Raw genomic sequence first — 18,801 nt, forward strand, 5'->3', positions numbered from 1 at the left:
TGCGGGCGAGGCTGCGGCGCGGGCATGTGCGAGCGGCGCCGGCGGGTGGAGGCGGGCGGCGCGGAGAGGCCCCCCCGTCCGGGGAGGAGGAGGGGGAGGGAGAGGGAGAGGGAGCGGCTCTGGCGGCGCGGACTCGCGCCCTGTCTCCCGCACCCCCGCACACAAAGACGCCGCTTGGCGAGGGGAGCGGGCGCGGGGGCGCACAGGGCGCCGGGCCCCGGGGACGCCGCCGCCGCCGGGACGCGCGCCCACAGCCCCCGGCCTCCCGCAGCCGCATAGCCCGGCCCTCTGCCGGAGCGGCTGCGAGGGATGCGGGGATGCGGGGGAGAAGGGAGGGGGAGCTGGGTGCTCCAGACAGGGCTGGTTATAGCGCGGCCCCGCAGCATGCTGGGGCTTGTAGTCCGCCTTGTGGAACTGGGGGTGGCGAGTGTCCGGGGAGTGCCCCGCACTCTCTCCCCCTCATCCCGTAAAAGCGCGGGGAAGGAGGCAGGCCTGGCCGAAACGCAGGCAGCGTCCTGACGCCAGGTTGCGCCCCAGCCGCTGGCATTTTGTCTTTTGATGGGGAGAGAAAGGGATACAGGCCTCGCTTCAGCATTGGGAGGTGTGGGAAGGTGTGGCCTTCAGGATTGAGTTTGGATCCCAGTGGAAGGTGAAAAAGGATCCAGATCCTCTGAAGAGTGACTGGTTGGGACTCCGGAAAAGGTAAGGGACTTTGGTACCAATGATCATTGGAGCAATCAGGGGTCTGACGCCTGCATTATTATATAGGAGTCTTCCCTGCCCTTTTATAAAATTAAACTCCATGTTCCACATTTGACATTGGAAAGAGAATGTCCAGTCAGGCTGCGAGGACAGCCCCCCCCCCCTTCCCCATACGCCGTCCTCTGCAAGGACCAGAGTGGGGCTGGGCAGAGAGAGCAGCAGGTGGCAGCTCCCCACCTCCACCCCTCCTGTGTGTCCCCTCAGGAGAGAAAGTGGCTGATTCCAGAGCCGGTCACCTTCCTAAATAACCCCAGGGCAGGGCGGTCCTGCCAGAAGGGTCCTGCAGGTGCTGGGGTAGACGTGAATTTGGCCTCTGTGGGGAGAACCTAGAGGCTTGGTCCAGTCCTTGGAGGGCAGAGGGACTGGGATGTTAGAGACTCGAGTTAGAATTCCTCCTTACCAACTGCCTGACCTTAAGCAACCTGCTTAGATAGTCTGGTTTCTCAAACCACTCCTCTCTAACATAAGACCGGAAACTACCTCCTGGGGTGACTTAAAGAGGGGGTCTGCCAGCGGAGCATCCCTCTCCCAGCCAGGCGGAACTGAGACAGGTGTGGCAGGGACCAGGCACAATGCCTTGGGGAGGCCACCTTAGAACCAGATGGGAAGAAGGAATTCCACACCAGCCCTACTTAGAACACTCCAGGAAGTGTTCCTGTGGGAGGGTGCTAGCGAAAGCTTGCAAACTCTCCGCACCTCGCTCAGGTTACTCTGTGGTCTTCTCCCCTCCCTCCTCCACACCCTGCGGTGCCAGGCCCGGGGGGGGGGGGGGGGGGGGGGGCGGGGCAGGATGAGGGAAGAGCAGGCGGCCTCGCCCCTTTCTCCAGCCTGGGAGCAGCCAGCAGCCGCTGGTGTCTCTGGCTGCCGGGGACCACTGCCCAACTCTGCCACGAGGGGGCAGCAGAGCGTCGTGGCTGCAGCCTGAGTTGAGGAGGGGGCTGGAGGGGGAGGGGGGTACCGCTAGGAGTGGCCGGGAGAATGCCTGTACGTTTTCCTTATTAAATTATTTTTGGAACCTTGTGTGTGATTTCTCTTTAACTGTTCTTTTTCCTGAGGTGACGACATCTCCAGAAGAAAATCCTGAACTCTTTATCCCTAGCCCCAGGCCCAGGGCTGTGGCGGGGTCCCGGCGGTGGGAGGCTTCCGGAACAAAGTTTGCAGAGTGGGTCTGCGCCTGGGCCCCTCCCAGGTAGTCCTGGGGCAACCTGCTGAATCGTAAATTTCCCCCTGAAAAATCTTCGAAGAGAGCTCAGCCTGGGTTGGGGGGTCGGGGGCGTGGGGGCACTATCCCCCAGGCATCCGACTCTCTCTTTGCAAAGGCAGCCATACACAGACACTAAGCCCAAGTCGCTTTTCCTCCAACCTGCGAGCTCCGGCTGGGCTGCCACGTGCTCGAGACTCGCCCACAGAGCAAAGAAACAAAGACAGCCAACCGACAGAGCTGCCAGCAGCCGCCTCGGCATTTAATACATGAAATTCCACAGCTGGGGGGGCGGTCTGTTGGAGGGACAGACGGCCGTTGGTGGTGGGCTGTGTGCCGGTTTGGGCGGCCAGGCTGCTGCTTCCATTGGGCTGGGGTCACCGAGCCCATGGACTAGCTTCTGGGTGAGGGTGCGGCCCTGGATGGCAGGTGGTGGGTGCTCCATCCCCCACCTCTAACCCTCGAGGTATATATCCTTGCTTACAGAAACCCCGCCAGCCAGCCGCTGGCTGTGGGGGGGAAGGAGGCCTGCAAGGATTTTTTTTTAAAGGTGTGATTATAAAAATATCCCCGCGGATCGCTATTTCAAACAAACTTGTCAATCTGCGGCTGCAGCAAAAAGGCGATGGAGGCAGCTTTGCGTATATTTCGGGCCGTGTGACTCATGAGCATTACTTTGTCTCCCCCCGGGAAGCAGACTGTCCACCCACAAGTCACTGCTGCTCTGGCGCCGCTGGGATAAAATGGCTCAACTCTGTATCCCGCGCTGGGACTCTCCCCACCCCTCACCCCTCACCCTGGTTCCCTGCCGCTTGGGAACTCTCCCTTAATCGCGTCACTACTGACCTGACCCCCAGGCCTGGTCTTGGGCACCCTGGACCCCTCCCCACAAGCAAGATGCTCTGGCCTTTTGCTGCTGCAGGGATGGGGGCTGGTGCAAGGGAGGCACACGTGTTTGAGGGAGCATGCTCAGTGCACCGGTTCACCCACGTGCAGTCTGACCTTTGCTCCCTACCCCCCCCCATCCCACCCCGAAACCCTTCGCCTCCCCCCCATGTCTCCGTGTGAATTCCAGGAAGAAAGGCTGCCACAAAACTAAGTCCCTGTATGTTATATGGACATACCTCTGGTGGCCCAGAACCATTGTGGGTGCATACAAGTCGGATGACAAGCAGGTATTCCTGCACACCGGCGCAGTGGTCACCCATCAGAGGGCCTTTTAAAACCGCCCAGATTCTTTACTTTTTAGAGGCAAGCCCTGAGGAAGGCCAGATGCAGTCTTAGCCCGAAGGGTAGGGCGGACAGACCTCTTTGGCACCTGAGCGTCCATGTTGTTGGCGGGGTGCATAGTCAGCAAGTGTGACCACACACACACACACACACACCTGGACACACACATGTGGACACCTGGGAGTCCAGGTCGCACACCTCACCCCAACCAGCGAGAAGCGGGTACCCCAAGCCACGGCCCCTCACAGGAAGGAGAGCCTAGGCCTCCAGCTCCTTGATCGGGTCTCTGATTCCCAGGGGCCACTGTCCCAGGGCCCGAACTCCAGGCCAACCCCCCTCTGGAAAGCGAAGGGGATGGGCTGACGTCACACCGCCCTCGGGCCAGAGACTCGCAGGAGAAGGTGGGGCCTCGGCCGCGGGCGGGGCCGCCTGCTCCAGCGCGGCGGGGTGTGCGGCCCCTTTAAGCGCCCCCGCCCCTCCCCGCCCGCGCTCCCGGCTTCCTTCCTCCGGGAGGCGGGGCCGCCCCTCCCCGGTGGGCGGGGCCTACGCCGCTTCCTGCAGGAGCGGCCGTAGCCGCGCGAGGGGCGGGGAGAGCGAGCGGCGAGCGGCGGCGGGGCGGCGGCGGGGCGGAGGGCGCCCGAGGGCGAGCGGGCAGGCGGGCGGGCACGGCGGGTTCCGGGCCGGCCCAGGGGCGGTCGGTTGGCCGGGCGCGCGGAGCCTCGCCGGGGCCTCGCCGGAGCCGGGACGGGCAGCAGGGCCGCCGCCGCCGCCGCCCGGGGCCGCCGCCCGCGCCCCCCACGCTGGCCCAGCGGGCCGCGGCCGCGCCGCCGCGGAGGATGTCCCGGAAGGGGCCGCGCGCGGAGGTGTGTGCGGACTGCAGCGCCCCCGGTAAGCAGGCCGCGGGGGCGGCACCGGGACCGCGCGCCCCGGCCGCCGGGAGGGCGGGCGCCTGGGCCTGGCGGGAGCGCCGTGCGGGCCGGCGGGCGGGGTGGGGCTGGGGGCTGCGGCCTCGGCCCCCGCCAGGGCCGCTGCGGAGCCCGGTCCTCGTCTGGAGCGCCGGCCGGGGGGCCCCTGCGGCCTGGTGCCCGCGGACGAGCCGGGAAGGACGTTCTCGGCGCCGCCTCCCACCCCTCAGGCCGAGGGAGGCGGGCAACCGGCCGCCCCCCGCCTCCATCCCCGTACCCGAACGGAAGCGCCGGCCCGGGGTGGCCGAGGGCCGAGGCGGAGGCCGGCCAGGTGCAGGGGGTGGGGGCGAGTGTGGTTTTGCGCCGTCTCCGGGCCGCCCACCCCCGCGTCTTGCACCTGCTGCTCGCACGGTCTGCCGGCCGGCCTGCCTGCCGGGGTGGCGGAGGGCAAGGGGCCGGGAGCCGGGCAGATGGGCCGGGGGGAGGGGGAGGCTTGGATACTGTTTCCTCGGGAGCAGAGGAGGGGTGGCTCCTCCTGGAGCTCCCGGGCCCTGGCTCCCCGGGCTGGGGCTCCTCGCAGGCAGGCCTGGTGCACCGGGCCCGTGTGAGCCTGAGCATCTTCCTGAGGCGGCCCCCGGCCACCTGGTGCCTGGGACCACCTGGACCCGGCTTTTCTTGTGCCTCAGTCGGGCCCACTTGGGGAAAGTGAGCTTGGCATCGCCCCAATGTGGGCAGATACCTCTCCTGGTGCCCTAGCCCAGCCTGACCAGGAATGGGTAGCGAGCAGGGTTAAGGGTTCTAGATTCCCCAGGAGCCCGCTGGTCCCTGGCCGGCCTCTTGGCTGCGTTTACCGTGGTGTTTCCCTTCTTCCCAGCAGTCAGCTCCAGGCTGATGCCAACCCCTGACCTGCTGAGGAAGTGAGAAGCAGTGATCCCCCCCACTGCTCCCTTCTGATGTGGGAGGACACTGCCAGTGATGGGCTGGGCAGCTGGGGGGGCGGGGGGAGCCCAGGCCTGGCCCGTTCTCTTTAGAAAAGGAACTGTCTCCCTCAGCAGGCTCAGGGGTCTGAACTCCAGAGGGACTGGGGACAGACGAGATGTGAGAGTGTGGGGTGCTGTTTTGTGGGCCCATAACTCCCAGACATTCCTTGGGCGGCCCCAGGACCCCAACAGGTTGAGGTTCACAGATGCTCTGGTGGCTCCAGCCTGGAGGGATCTGGATGCTGGCACAGGCCTGGCGCTCTGTGGTTGGTCATGACCCTGAGGCCTCCTCTCGGCATGCCACGGTCTAGCAGGCTCCCCAAGAAGCTGTCTGGGGTTGTGTGTGCTTACCTTTGGTTAGCTGGCAACGGTGACCCACTGGCCCCCGCCCGGGGAGAGGGGGGTGGGGGGGAGGGAGAGTTTGCCTTCTCGGTGTCTGTCCCAGGCGGTTGTGGTGCTCTGCTGGGGGGTTGGGGGGGGGGGCAGCTTGGGTTTTAGCCTTTGTATCCAGCTTACTCTGTGACAGCCAAGAGGCCGGCCAGGGACCAGCGGGCTCCTGGGGAATCTAGAATCCTCAACATTGCTCCCTGCCCATTTCTGGTCAGGGCTAGGGCACCAGGAGGGGTATCTGCCCACATTGGGGCGATGCCAAGCTCACTTCCCCATGGCAAGACCTTCCCCGCTCTGTCCCGTTTCCTCACCTGCAAGGCAGGGAAGTCGGAGTAGAAATGGTTTTGGGCGAGTGTCCCGTCGCCACATCTGTGGTCCTGATTCCGGGTTTGAGGAATGGAGAGCAGCATCAGCACGGCCGCTGTCTTTCCATTCCATTCGCCTGTTGGGCTGTGGTCTCTGGGTGCCCATTGGGCTCGGGGGCAGAGTGGTGTGTATCTGAGGTGTTTGTACTGCCACCTCTTACCCCTGGCCCTTGTCCCTCAGAGGCATTGTGCCCCGGGGCCGTGTTCCCCTTGATCGGGTCAGGAAGAGGCAAATGGTGAGAAGGTGAGGGTGATGAGGTGGGCCGGGTGATGACAGTCTTGCCACCCCAGCACCTAGCGAGGTGTCTGGCACAGAGCAGGCACTGCCCGAGGGTGTGGATGCTTGTCTGGACCCTGCTGCCTGCTGGGTCTGCTCCAGACCCCGCTGTGTGCTGTGTGAATGGTGTTCTCTGTCTGGGAACTACTCGCAGCCCAAGAGAAAGGCTTGAGAGTAGGCAGCTGCCTGGAGCTCAGACCCAGAGCCACCCTGTGTGTGCCTCCTACCCAGGCATAGGCTTCCCTCGCTGTGGCAGGAACCCTGCAGTCCCAGCCCTAGGAGGGGGGGAGGCGATGGAGGTAAAAGGTGAGTGGAGCCTGACCCCAAAGGCCCCTCCTCATCCTCCCTCTGCTCCCAGGCGTGGGCATGAGGGGATAGTGTGAGTCTGTTGTGAGGCAGCTGGGCATGGCCTGCCTGCTCTGGCTGCTGGTCAGGCACCATCTGTGCCCCTGCCTGCCTTGGGAGTCCAAGAGAGGGGCTGGGGTCAGGGAAGCTGCAGAGTATGTGTGTTTCCCCATCCTCCCCCTGCACACAGCTCTGGCCCTGCTCTCAGGTCTTGTTCCTCACCCTACGGGCCTCCATGCAGCCTCTGGCACCTTGGAGGAACAGGGCTGGCCACCTGCGAGGGCCATTTGGGAACCTGCAGGCCCGCATGTCTCCTCATAGTTATTGTGGGATGGGGTGAGTGGTGGGCTCTCTTCCTCTTTTATTGAGATACTAGAAGCTGGGTGCATGAATTCGTGCACGGGTGGGGTCCAGCTGGCCCACCCCGATCAGAGTGGGAAGGGTATTTGGGGTTTTGGACAGTTGGCCGGACAGCCCACCCTGGGCAAACTCCCAGGGGACAACTTGCATATTAGCCTTTTATTATATAGGGTGACTTATGAATGGCAAACGGCACGCACCTTTCTGTTTGGCTGATGAGTTTGTGCGTGTGGGTATAGCTGTAGCCGTCACCCCAACCCAGAGAAGAGCATTCCCATCGCGCTGCAGGGTTTTCTTTTTTCTTTTTAATATATATATTTTTATTTTTTAAAATATATTTTATTGATTTTTTACAGAGAGAAAGGGAGAGGGATAGAGAGCTAGAAACATCGATGAGGGAGAATCATCAACCAGCTGCCTCCTGCACAACCTCCACTGGGGATGTGCCCGCAACCAAGGTACATGCCCTTGACTCGAATCGAACCTGAGATCTTTCAGTCCGCAGGCCAACGCTTTATCCACTGAGCCAAACCGGTTTCGGCTGCAGGGTTTTCTTGTGCCCTCGCCCAGCAGCCAGTGTCCCCCCAAAGGTAACTGCCGTTCTGGCCTCCATTTCTGTAATGACTCTCGGCTGCTTTCAGCATGGCGGCTTCTCTCTCTTCCTAGTGCGGATCCGGTCCCTCGCTCAGGAGAGGCTAGCCCTGATAGCAGACCTCCTGGCCCCAGTGGGGTTGGCATTGGTTAATGTTACTTCAGGACCCCTCCTGCCACTTGCCCACACTTATCAGACCCACCCTGACGGAGGCAGGCGTCCAGGACGAGGATTGGCAGATACCAGCTTGGTCACCGCGTCCCGTGGGCTTTGCGTTCCCTGTCTCTCTTCTGCCCCAAGTTTGTCCAGGAGCCTCTTTGGGACAAGACTCCCTCCTTTAACTTTAAACTTCAATAGCCATTGCCTTTCAGGAACCCTTCCTGGCCCTTCTGCTTAGCAATTTGCTTAGCAATGGCCTAGGTGAGGCCCGGGGGTTCTTGCTTGGGTACGTCCCATGTCCCTGGGCATAAAGAACAGGGAGTGGGGTGAGGGTGGGCTTTCTCGTCTGTCAATCAGAACTGAACTGGCACCAGTGTGCCCCAGACCAGGACAGCGTCCCCTGCCCACATTTCCTATTTCAGGTCACTGGGCCTGGGGAAGAGAGGGGGACCCCTCCCCCAGCCTAGGAGAGTGGCAAGCCGAGTCCTGGGCCCCGTCCCCAGATCCCAGTGTGGTCACTGCGCATTCAGGGACTTGCCGTGTCTGTTCTGGCCGGTCCTCCAGGCCGGGCTTCTCCGGTAGGGCGGTCCATTCGTGATCCTGGCCTGGGCGGCTCCCCACTTACAGGAAACCCCACCATTTCAACAAGAGGAATTCGGGCTGCGTCATTTCCAGCTTCCTGCCTGGGCAGCGGCGATGGCCGGAGGGCGGCCCCCTGGCCCAGTGGCGTTGGGAGTGGGGGAGGGGCGTGTCACCTGGAGCCGCTCCTGCTCGGTGAAGCCAACACTAACGCGCTGTGGTTCCTTCCTCTTGGGCCCCTGGGATGAGCTCCCCAGGAAGGGGCAGTGTGCGCCCTGTGTTTTCCTGTGCCCGTTGTGGGGAGGTGGGGTCCCTGACCAGAAAGCTGAGTCCCTCTGTCCCTCCTGTTCCCGGGCAGTGAGGGGCTGCTGGCTCACCCTGACTCAGTCTCCTCCGTTCTCCGGGGCTCGGAGGGAAGTCCTTTCAGGGTAGGGTCTGAGAACCACCTTCTGGTGGAGAGGCACCACGGGGCAAGGCGGGGAGCCAGCACCCCTCCCGGACAGGGCTTCCTGACAGGGTGGGGGCCGGGCAGAGCACAGTGTCCTGGGAGACAGGCTCCCCGCCCCCACTCTCAGAGGCACACAATGGCCGCTTTCTCCCCCGTGACCTTTCCACAGCCTGAGCCGTACACAGCGGCCCCCTCCTCCTCCCCCGGGGGGCCTGGGAGGGAGCTCCCACCCACCCTGGGTTTCCAAAGTTCACTCTCCAGGAGTGGAGAGGTTCCCAGGCCCCCTGTCCCCGGGGGCTGTCCCCTTCCGGGCAGAGCACAGGGCCCAGCGGTTCTGGGCACGGCGCGGTCTCCGGCACCTGAGTGCCCGGTGCGCGTCCCGGCAGCCACTCCCTCGTGTGTGACCTTGTGCACGCGCACTGAGCTCACTGGTCAGGCGGGTAGCCGTCCCCACCTTGCCTGGCAGTTGGGAGAGGCATGCATGCAGCGCCCAGTGGGGCACAGTGGGTGCTCAGTCAGCGGTAGTTCCTCTGCACTCCCATCCGCCTTAGGAGGGATTCCATCAGTGATGGCGACAGGAGCCTCGGCAGGGTAAGGGCAGAGTCGGGTGTTCCTGGGGATTGTGATGGGTCCGCAGGTGGGCCACTGGGCGAGGAGAGGTGTGGCACTGACCCAGACGCAGGAGGAGCGCCTAGGGATGAGTGGTGCGGACACATCGGGGTTCCGTCCCCTCGGGGATCCCTGCTTCCCTGGGGAAGGCTGTGGGAATGATAGTGGCAACTGCAGGACGGGAAGCCATGCCCGCTGAGTAGGCCCTGGGGACCACACCTTCCCAGAGAGCCAGATACGTGTAGGAAAGGGCTCGGCTGTGTCTGTCGCCCGCTGAGAGCCGTGTGGAAATCCCTCTCGCTGCCTCAGCTCAGCTTCCTCATCCGTCGCCGGTGCCTCCTGATGCCCCAGTTTCCAGGCTCTGAGGGCCCAGGGGAGTGAATATGTGCGGGCACTAAGCATAGTGCCGGCCCGGAGCAGGTGCGCAGGGGGTCTTGCCTGCACTGGCTGTGGCTGACCCTGGCTTCCCCTCCCCGGCAGACCCCGGCTGGGCCTCCATCAGCAGGGGGGTGCTGGTGTGTGACGAGTGCTGCAGCGTGCACCGGAGCCTGGGACGCCACATCTCCATCGTCAAGCACCTTCGCCACAGCGCCTGGCCCCCCACGCTGCTGCAGGTACGGGGCTGGCCCGCCCTCCGCCGCCCCACAGGGTGCTCACCGCAGGCACGTCTCCCTCAGACAACACACACACCCGCCTGCACTCAGTAGCTCCTGGGGGCAGCACCTGCCTGGGGAGCACCCTAATCCAAACCCTAATCCAGACCCATCCACTCACCCGAGAGGAGGCATCCAGGCCTGGGGTCAGGCAGATCTGGGCGCTCATCTCTGCTCTGCCTCTTACTAGCTGGGCCGTGTAGCACTGAGCAGGTCGCTTAACCTCTCTCAGCCTTGGCATGCTGGTCATGTGACCTGGGGTTCTAACCAGGACCCACATCCTCGGGTGGCCTGACGGGATAGAGATGCAACAGGGAACAGGCACCCAGTAGGCGCTTTGGTGCTTTTGCAGCCACAGTGGCTGTGGCCGGTGCCCAGTGTCCGGCACCCAGTGGGCTCTCACTTGGCATCTCCTCCCCGCAGATGGTGCACACGCTCGCCAGCAACGGGGCCAACTCCATCTGGGAGCACTCCCTGCTGGACCCCGCACAGGTGCAGAGCGGCCGACGCAAAGCCAACCCCCAGGACAAAGTCCAGTGAGTCGGGCTGGAGGGGCGGTGGCAGGGGCCCGGGAGGTGGCCAGGTGACTCCTCTCTCGCTCTGCTCCCCATTTCTTCCTCTGTGCCCCGTGCAGCCCCATCAAGTCCGAGTTCATCAGGGCCAAGTACCAGATGCTGGCATTTGTGCACAAGCTTCCCTGCCGGGATGACGACGGGGTCACCGCCAAAGACCTCAGCAAGGTGTGAGGGGCCCCACGCCGGAGGGCGGGCCTCTCCCCACCCCAACGCCCTGCAGGCTCCTCCTCAGGCACCGCTCAGCCCCAGGCCCCAGAGGCAGCAGGTCAGGCAGGAACCGCGGGCTGTGGAGCAACCAACGTGCTTGGTTAGGCTGCCTGTGGTCAAAGCCCCTCGACTCCCGGGAGGACACACAGGCTGACATCCCCCAACTGCCACCCAAAAGCCAGGAAAACTCTGGGTCGTTCCTAAGCCTCTCAGAGCCTCCGTTTTCTCATCTATGAAATGGGAAGAACAGCACCATCTCCTATATACTGTCTGTTCCAAGCAGAGCACACAGCACGGGGCAGAGTGACTGACAGCAGCTGCTATTGGTGGGCGTTAACGCCCAGCGCGAAGCCCTCTGTCCTCCAGACACCCGCACTCAGCTGGGCTCCGGGAGCTGCGGCGGGCGGCCCAGGTGCTCCCGGTCCCTGTGCAGCCTGAGGGAGGAGGGCTCACACGTGTGTTGCTCCCGCTCCTTGCAGCAACTGCATTCAAGCGTGCGGACAGGCAACTTGGAGACGTGTCTGCGCCTGCTGTCCCTGGGTGCCCAGGCCAACTTCTTCCACCCGGAGAAGGGCACCACGCCTCTGCACGTGGCTGCCAAGGCCGGGCAGACGCTGCAGGCCGAGCTGCTTGTCGTGTACGGGGCCGATCCCGGCTCTCCCGACGTCAACGGCCGGACGCCCATCGACTATGCCAGGTGAGGGTTGGCTGAAGGGTGGGCACGGGTGGGTGGGCCAGTGGGCTGCTGCTGCAGGCTGAGCCAGGCGCCCTCCCACAGGCAGGCGGGGCACCATGAGCTGGCAGAGAGGCTAGTCGAGTGCCAGTATGAGCTCACTGACCGGTTGGCCTTCTACCTCTGCGGACGAAAGCCTGGTGAGCAGAGTGCGGGGCGGGCCTGGCGGGGCCAGGCAGGTGGGACCCAGACACACCTCAGCAGCAGGTGCCATGGTGACACAGCCGGCTGGGGAACAGCGTTGCTAGGCAACTGGCTCCTGTGAAATTGCTGCAGGCTCTGGGCTGCAGCACATTGGGGCAGGGAGTGGGGGTGGCATAACTTCTAGCCAGCTCCCAGTCTTTCCCCTGATACCTCTGGGTGCCTGTCCCTGCTCCTGGCAGTGAGGTGGGCGTCCAGCTACTCAGGCCACTCGGCACCAGTGACTTGGCATTTTTATTTTTGTTCAGATCACAAGAATGGGCATTATATCATCCCACAGATGGCCGACAGGTAAGTGCCCACCTGGTGTCCTGTCCCAGAGGCTGTTACAGGCCATGGTGGTGCCTGACCCCCACATTCCCCACCCCACTCCTCCAGGGGCTGGAAGCACAAACATTTCATAGTCTGGTCCTTACTCCCTAATTCTGGGCCCCCGGGCAGATAAGTGTCAACTTAGCACATGGCCAGCATAGCCTGAGCTCCTTCTGTCAGAGGCACAGTACAGGCAGCACCCCAAGAGCAGTGGGTCACCGGGTTCTATTCCCACTGACACTGGCCCCACTGAAATCTTAGGTAAATCTCTGCTCCTCACTGAAAAGCAGGTGGGCTCCAGGGATCTGAGTAACTGGCCAGCCCGTGTGGTGTGTTCATAAACTGGGCAGAGGCTGGAGGGCAAGGCATGGCACAATCCAGGTGTCTCTGCCTCTGATCTGAGAGGCCCCAGGTGCCAGGCTGGGAGGTACCACCTCCAATCCTTACCCAGCTTACAAGATGGGTGCTGGCGCCACCTGGTGGCTGCCTCTGGTGGCCATTGCTATGCCCCGCTGTGCCTGCTGGCGTGGGTCTGGAGAGGCTGCCTCCTCCAGAGGGCAGTGTGGGCAGACGGGGCCTGTCAGGTCTGGGCACCCTGGATTCCTGAGCGCAGACCTCCTCTGTTCTGAAATCCCGAGACTCCCCCTACGTCTTTGGTCTGACTCTGCCTGGTGTGCGTGCCTGCGTGGCAGGGGGTGTTGTAAACACATGGGCACAGACTCAGTGAAATGTTAACCGAGCACCTTCGCGGCGCCAGCTGCTGTTCTTGGCACTGAGACACAGGTGGCTCCGACAGCATCCCTGCCTTTGAGGAGCTCACAGTCGAGAAAGGGAGGCAGCCCAGTCAGACAGTTGTAGTTCAGTGTGGGACGTGCAGCAGGAGAGAGAGAGGCACAGACGCTAGGAACGCTGTGCCAGGAACTGCAAGCAGATGGGGAGCCTGCAGCATACGTGAGAGGCGGGATCCCAGGAGCAGGACTGGAGGAGAGACAGAGTGGCCAGTCCTGTGAGTCCTGAGAAAGGCTGTGACCCTCCTGAGCGGGAGAGGTCCCAGCATGGGGGTGTGCCGAGCCAGCCCTGCTGCTTTCCTGGCTGTGGGGCCTCAGGCAGGCTGCTGACCCTCTCAGAGCCTCGGTTATCTCACCTGGAAATGAGGGCAGCTGGACCTGTCTTTGTGGGCTGTTGAGAGGATTAAATAAGATAATGCATGCAAAGCAGTTAGCATATTTTTTAAATGAGCTTTTTGTTATTATTGAGGTGTTTTTAAGACCAGGAATAGTGCCACCGGGTGTGTCAAAAGGATCGCCGTGGTGCTAGGTAGGAAAGTTTTGTAGGAGCGAGAGTGGGAGGGGGAGGTGGATTAGTAAACTGCGGCCAAAGCCCAGGGGGAGGCAATGATGGCGGAGGCGGGAGGCTGAGGGGGGTTTCAGGTTCTCCCAGGAGCTGATGTGCCGGGAGATGGGTCTCCGAGAGGAGGGGCGAGCCAGTCAGGAGCAGGCTGGGGGAGAGGAGTCCGTTTTGTGCGTTCTGACTGGCGTGTGCACAGAGATGAGTGAGCTTGATGTGGGAAGGTGTGTGCTCCCTTCTGTTGGGTAATTGCTGCCTCTGTCCTGTTCTTCCCTCTGCTGCCTTCCTCTGGACTTAGATCCCGGCAAAAGTGCATGTCTCAGAGGTATCTGTGTCTGCACGGGAGCAGGCTCTGGTTGGGTGGGGCGAGGTGGCTCTGGTTGTGTGGCATCTGGGGTCTTGTCTCCCTGGGCTCTCTGCATGTTTGGAGGGTCATTGGCAAAGGTCTGGCCACGTCTTATGGCTGGTCTCTCCCTTCCTCCCCCTTCTTGGCTCCCTCCTTGTCCTTAGCCTGGACCTGTCTGAGTTGGCCAAAGCTGCCAAGAAGAAGCTGCAGGCGGTGAGTCTGCTGCCATTCCTAACCCCCACTCCCCCCATCCCCCCCGCCCCTCTGATCGCTCCCCTTCCTCTGACCCGGTGTCCTTTTCCAAGTCTTTGAGCTGCTCTCACTCCAGCCTCCCGTCTCCTCTTTGCTGCTTCCCCACCCCTTGTCTTGACCCTGGCTCTGCCTGCAAAGGCTCCCAGGGCCCTGGCCCACTTCCGTCCTAACTGGCATTAGCTGGCCCAGTCTGGCTCCCTTTTGCCCTCTCCCACCTTGGAGCCTTGCAGACAGACCCGCAACCCCCGTTTTCAGTTCTGAGACTGTGGGGCTGGGTGGCATAAGGGACACCTGGTGAGCTGGCCCTGTCGGCTCTCGGGGCCAGAGGATCTGACCAAGCCCGTGACCCCCCTCTGTGCCTCCAGCTCAGCAACCGGCTTTTTGAGGAACTCGCCATGGACGTGTACGATGAGGTGGATCGAAGAGAAAATGACGCTGGTGAGCTGGGAGGGCATTGGGGTCTCGGGGCAGGTGGGACCGAGGAGCCACCCACTAGGAAAGGCGAGGGCCTGGGGTGGCTCTCGGGTACGTTGATGGAAACTGAGAAGGGGTGCCTGGGGTTGGTCTGCTCGGCGGGCCTGTGTACAAGCCTCTGCCAGCTGTGAGCTGGCCTGGGCAGCGGCCCCAGCCGGGCAGAGTGCTGAGCTGGAGGCTCCTCCTACCCCCCTCCCGCTGGGCTCATCTCTGCTCTAGCTGCCTCCCACTTTGGCTCTCTCCCCAGTCCTGCCCCCTTAATCACTCCTTCCTAGCCACAGCCAGATTCCAGCCCAAACTCGGCTGGGCCTGGCGAGAGGGAGTGGCCGGCTCTGTCCGTCTGCCGCTGGCCTTGCCCAGTGCCTGGCGGGAGACCACCCCCGTTTTGATCACGGAGCTCCGTGGGCCTGAGGAGGAGCTAGGAAAGCTGTGCTCAGCGCTCCCCCCCCCCCACCCAGCCGTGGGCCTGGCCACCCTGGACAGCCTGCTCCCCGCTCCTCCCCCGCAGTGTGGCTGGCTACCCAGAACCACAGCACCCTGGTGACAGAGCGCAGTGCCCTGCCCTTCCTGCCCGTGAACCCCGAGTACTCGGCCACCCGGAACCAGGTAGGCGGCCCGGCGGGGCCCGGGCTCTTCTCCCACCGGGGCCGCCGGCTCCGGGCCTGCCTTCCTCAGCGGCTGTTGTCTGGGCCGGCCTGGGCCTGGGCCTGGGCCTGGGCCTGCTCTCCCCCCCCCCCTGCCCAGGCCTCCCTTGGCCCGGCTGGCACTGCGACTGGGCGTGGGGAAGCAGCTGCTCCTGTGAGCACTTGGGGAGGTGGGCTCCTGCCTCCTCCTGAGAACTCTCCTCGGCACCTGAGTCTGTGCCAGCCTCACCCTGCCCTGGCCAAGTGAGGGGCCGGAGGTTTCCCGGGGTTCAAGCCGACAGCTGATCGCAGCGGCCCTTCCGCTCACAGGGGCGGCAGAAGCTGGCCCGCTTTAACGCCCGGGAGTTTGCCACCTTGATCATCGACATCCTCAGCGAGGCCAAGCGGAGACAGCAGGGCAAGAGCCTGAGCAGCCCCACAGGTGGGGAGGGCGAGGGGCCGGGTGGGCGGGCACTGTCCCAGGACAGCCTCTCGGGGCTCCCTGTCGGGGCTGCGTGGTGAGGCGGGTTGGGTGGCTGAGCCCTGAGTGACAGGCCTGTGCCCGCAGACAACCTCGAGCTGTCTGTGCGGAGCCAGAGCGACCTCGACGACCAGCACGACTACGACAGCGTGGCCTCGGACGAGGACACCGACCAGGAGCCTCTGCGCAGCGCCGGCGCCACGCGGAACAACCGGGCTCGGGTCTGCGCGCAGCCCCCGCCCCCGCCCCTCCCCCATCCGGCCCCGGGACCAGTGGGCCGGTCACAGCGTGGGGAGCAGCTCTCCGTCCGTCCCGCGGCTGACGCTGCTGTCTCCTCCAGAGCATGGACTCCTCAGACCTGTCTGACGGGGCGGTGACGCTGCAGGAGTACCTGGAGCTCAAGAAGGCCCTGGCCACCTCCGAGGCGAAGGTGCAGCAGCTCCTGAAGGTCAACAGCAGCCTGAGCGACGAGCTCCGGAGGCTGCAGAGGGAGGTGAGGGCGGGGCTTCCGGGCGCCGTGGGGGGCGGGGCTGCCTGGACCCTCGGACCCTGACAGCCTGCACCCCCAGATCCACAAGCTGCAGGCGGAGAACCTGCAGATCCGGCAGCCGCCGGGGCCGGGGCCCACGCCGCCCCTCCCCAGCCAGCGGGCAGAACACGCGTCCGCGGGGCCTGGCGGCAGCGCCCACCGCAGGGACCGCCAGGCCTTCTCCATGTACGAGCCGGGCTCGGCCCTGAAGCCCTTCGGGGGCCCGCCCGGGGACGAGCTGGCCCCCCGGCTGCAGCCTTTCCACAGCACGGTGAGTGCCGGCTCAGGGCGGGGAAGCAGGCCGAGCCCCCAGGGGCCTCCGTGACCCTCTGTGCCCACCCCCAGGAGCTGGAGGATGACGCCATCTACTCGGTGCACGTCCCGGCCAGCCTCTACCGGGTAAGAGGGCGGGGCATGGGTCCGCTTCTGAAGCAGGTTCTGAGCCCTGGGTGCCAGGCTTCGTGCCGGAGGCTGGGCCGCAGGGAGGAGAGCCTGACTCCGCTCCTGGGTTTCAGATCCGGAAGGGGGTTTCAGCCTCAGCCGTGCCCTTCACTCCCCCCTCCCCACTGCTGTCCTGCTCCCAGGAAGGAAGCCGCCACGCGGTACGTCTGCTCCGCGGGCCTGAGGGAGCTGGCGGGAGGGGGTGGGGGGAATGTCTCACCTCCCGTCTCCTCCTGCGTCCTCAGAGCAAACTCTCCCGCCACGGCAGCGGCGCCGACAGCGACTACGAAAACACGCAGAGCGGGGACGCCCTGCTCGGGTGAGGCGCCGAGGGAGGCAGGTGGGCCCTGGAGGGGCTGAGGGCCAGGCAGGGGGCCTCGTGTGGAACGGCCCTCTGCCCGCGCCCAGGCTGGAGGGGAAGCGGTTTCTGGAGCTGGGCAAGGAGGAGGACTTCCACCCCGAGCTGAGCCTGGACGGAGAGCTGGACCCCGGGCTGCCCAGCACGGAGGACGTCATCCTGAAGACGGAGCAGGTCACCAAGAACATCCAGGAGTTGTTGCGGGCCGCCCAGGAGTTCAAGCACGACAGGTATGGGGTGGGCGCCCACTCCTCCGGGCTGGGGGCGTCGCAGAGGGCGAGGGGCCGGTGTGCCACTGTCCCTGCAACCTTCCCCAGGGCCCCCTAATGCCTGCCCTCCCCACAGCTTTGTGCCCTGTTCAGAGAAGATCCATTTGGCTGTGACTGAGATGGCCTCTCTCTTCCCAAAGGTAAGGGGCCAGAGGGAGGAGGACGGGGAGGGCCCCGGGGCGGGGGCGGACACCCCAGGCCCGGTCAGTACTCACAGCTGCAAGTCCGAGGCCTCTCTCCCTCTCCCTCTCCCTCCAGAGACCCGCCCTGGAGCCCGTGCGCAGCTCGCTGCGGCTGCTCAACGCCAGCGCCTACCGGCTGCAGAGCGAGTGCCGGAAGACGGTGCCCCCGGAGCCGGGCGCCCCGGTGGACTTCCAGCTGCTCACTCAGCAGGTGATCCAGTGCGCCTACGACATCGCCAAGGCCGCCAAGCAGCTGGTCACCATCACCACCCGGGAGAAGAAGCAGTGACCACTCTCCCGCACCCTCACCCACACCCTGGGACCTCACTGGCCATGGAGAGGGGCCACTCCAGACACTACACCCACCCCGACAGCCGCTGGCGCCAAGTGCCCTTAGTGCTGCCACTCTCCCTGGCAGCCCGGCACCCTGGTGCCCGCCCCCTCCCGCCCCCAGGATGGGGGGGATGGCAGGGGCTCCTGTCCCCCACATTCCAGGCACCTCCCCTGTACATAGCGTCCCCCCCAGCGTGCAGGGGCCGAAAGGCGCCACTCCCAGCCCCATGCCCTCCAGAGCCCCCTCAGCAAAGGGCCTGGTGGGGACACTCCAAGCGGGGCGCTTCCCCTTACATGCATCCCACCCCCATGAGCCAGTTCAGCCCTCTTGGGGCTGAGTGGGGGCACCCCTCCTTTGTACATAACCTCGTGGATGTCCCCATCCTGTAGCCACCAGCCCCCATGCTGCTCTCCTTCCATGCCAAACGGCCCCAACCTGTGCCCGGGGTCCCCAGCAGCAAACACTGGAAAACCTTTTTTCTTTTCTCTCTCCCCACCCTTAATTTTAACATCGTGGTAACTAAGTGTGAGTGCATGGGGCGGCGGTGCCGTTCCAGAGGCCTGGTCCGCTTGGACTTTGTGAGGGTGAGGGGGCCAGAGCAGCAGGGTCAGTGTGGGCGTCAGCCCCCCTCACCCATCCTGGGGCCAGGGACTGCCCATTGCCTCCCTCATCACTCCCACCACTGTACCCCTTCTCTATAAACTTAAACGAAAACCACTCCCCTCCGTCTGCCCTTCCCCTCCCTGTGGAGGGGGGTGTGCTGGCTGGGGCAGAGCACTGAGCACTGAGCCTGGGGCTGGCTCCCTGGGGTCCCTGACTCAGCCGAGAGCCCCCCTATAACCTCTGAGAGGCTAGCACCTGTGCCTGCGGCGTCCGGGCACCTGGAGCCCGGGCTGCAGCTGGGAAGGCTGGAGGCAGATGGCAGCGCCCACCAGCTCTTCTCCCCTCCTGCCTCTGCCCAGGGGCCAGGCTCTACCTGTATGGTGGTGGGTGGGCTGCTGTCAAGCTGTGTATCCTGTACATTTGTATCAAAAATAAATAAGTGACCATGTGCTGTTTCTGATGCTTAGAGAATTGAGGGGAAGGGATGGGGAGGTGGCAAACATGAAAGGGAGAAGGTGAATGTGTCAGGAGTGTGAAGCAAATGAATGCAGCTCCTCACTGAGGGAGGGCAGCCGCCTGCTGTCTGGGAAATCAGGTGCAGCAAGTACTACCACCATCCCCCTTAGTGGTAGGAGGGTTCCCTCCCTCCGAAAACCCTGCCTCACAACCTAAACGGCCT

General features: G+C 64.0%; 1 protein-coding gene across 4 annotated transcripts; it reads left to right on the forward strand.

Moving 5' to 3' along the window:
• Window positions 1-3,751: 3,751 nt before the first annotated feature.
• Window positions 3,752-18,570, forward strand: GIT1 (GIT ArfGAP 1). 4 transcript variants are annotated; one of them, XM_036408454.2, is made up of 21 exons: window positions 3,752-4,081; window positions 9,683-9,816; window positions 10,279-10,391; window positions 10,490-10,595; window positions 11,117-11,334; window positions 11,416-11,510; window positions 11,820-11,862; window positions 13,529-13,555; window positions 13,741-13,789; window positions 14,194-14,266; window positions 14,811-14,908; window positions 15,256-15,367; window positions 15,494-15,627; window positions 15,747-15,899; window positions 15,976-16,206; window positions 16,281-16,334; window positions 16,451-16,537; window positions 16,622-16,695; window positions 16,785-16,964; window positions 17,080-17,143; window positions 17,262-18,570. In XM_036408454.2, exons 1-21 carry the CDS (start codon window positions 4,030-4,032, stop codon window positions 17,472-17,474), a joined length of 2,310 nt encoding a protein of 769 aa, XP_036264347.1. In that variant the 5' UTR covers window positions 3,752-4,029; the 3' UTR covers window positions 17,475-18,570. The 4 variants fall into 4 exon arrangements, with proteins under 4 accessions (XP_036264347.1, XP_036264348.1, XP_036264349.1 ...); XM_036408455.2 differs by lacking the exon at window positions 13,529-13,555; XM_036408456.2 differs by lacking the exon at window positions 16,451-16,537 and having other exon boundaries at window positions 3,800-4,081.
• The last annotated feature ends 231 nt before the right edge of the window (window positions 18,571-18,801 follow it).

Source organism: Pipistrellus kuhlii, unplaced genomic scaffold, assembly GCF_014108245.1.
Source record: "Pipistrellus kuhlii isolate mPipKuh1 unplaced genomic scaffold, mPipKuh1.p scaffold_m20_p_39, whole genome shotgun sequence".
NCBI classification, from domain to species: domain Eukaryota; kingdom Metazoa; phylum Chordata; class Mammalia; order Chiroptera; family Vespertilionidae; genus Pipistrellus; species Pipistrellus kuhlii.

Coding starts and splice junctions, on each gene's coding strand:
- GIT1 (XM_036408454.2), top strand. CDS start 4,030: ATGTCCCGGAAGGGGCCGCGCGCGGAGGTGTGTGCGGACTGCAGCGCC. Junction 15,900..15,975: donor TCCGGAGGCTGCAGAGGGAG/GTGAGGGCGGGG, acceptor CTGCACCCCCAG/ATCCACAAGCTGCAGGCGGA. Junction 16,335..16,450: donor TCCCGGCCAGCCTCTACCGG/GTAAGAGGGCGG, acceptor CCTGGGTTTCAG/ATCCGGAAGGGGGTTTCAGC.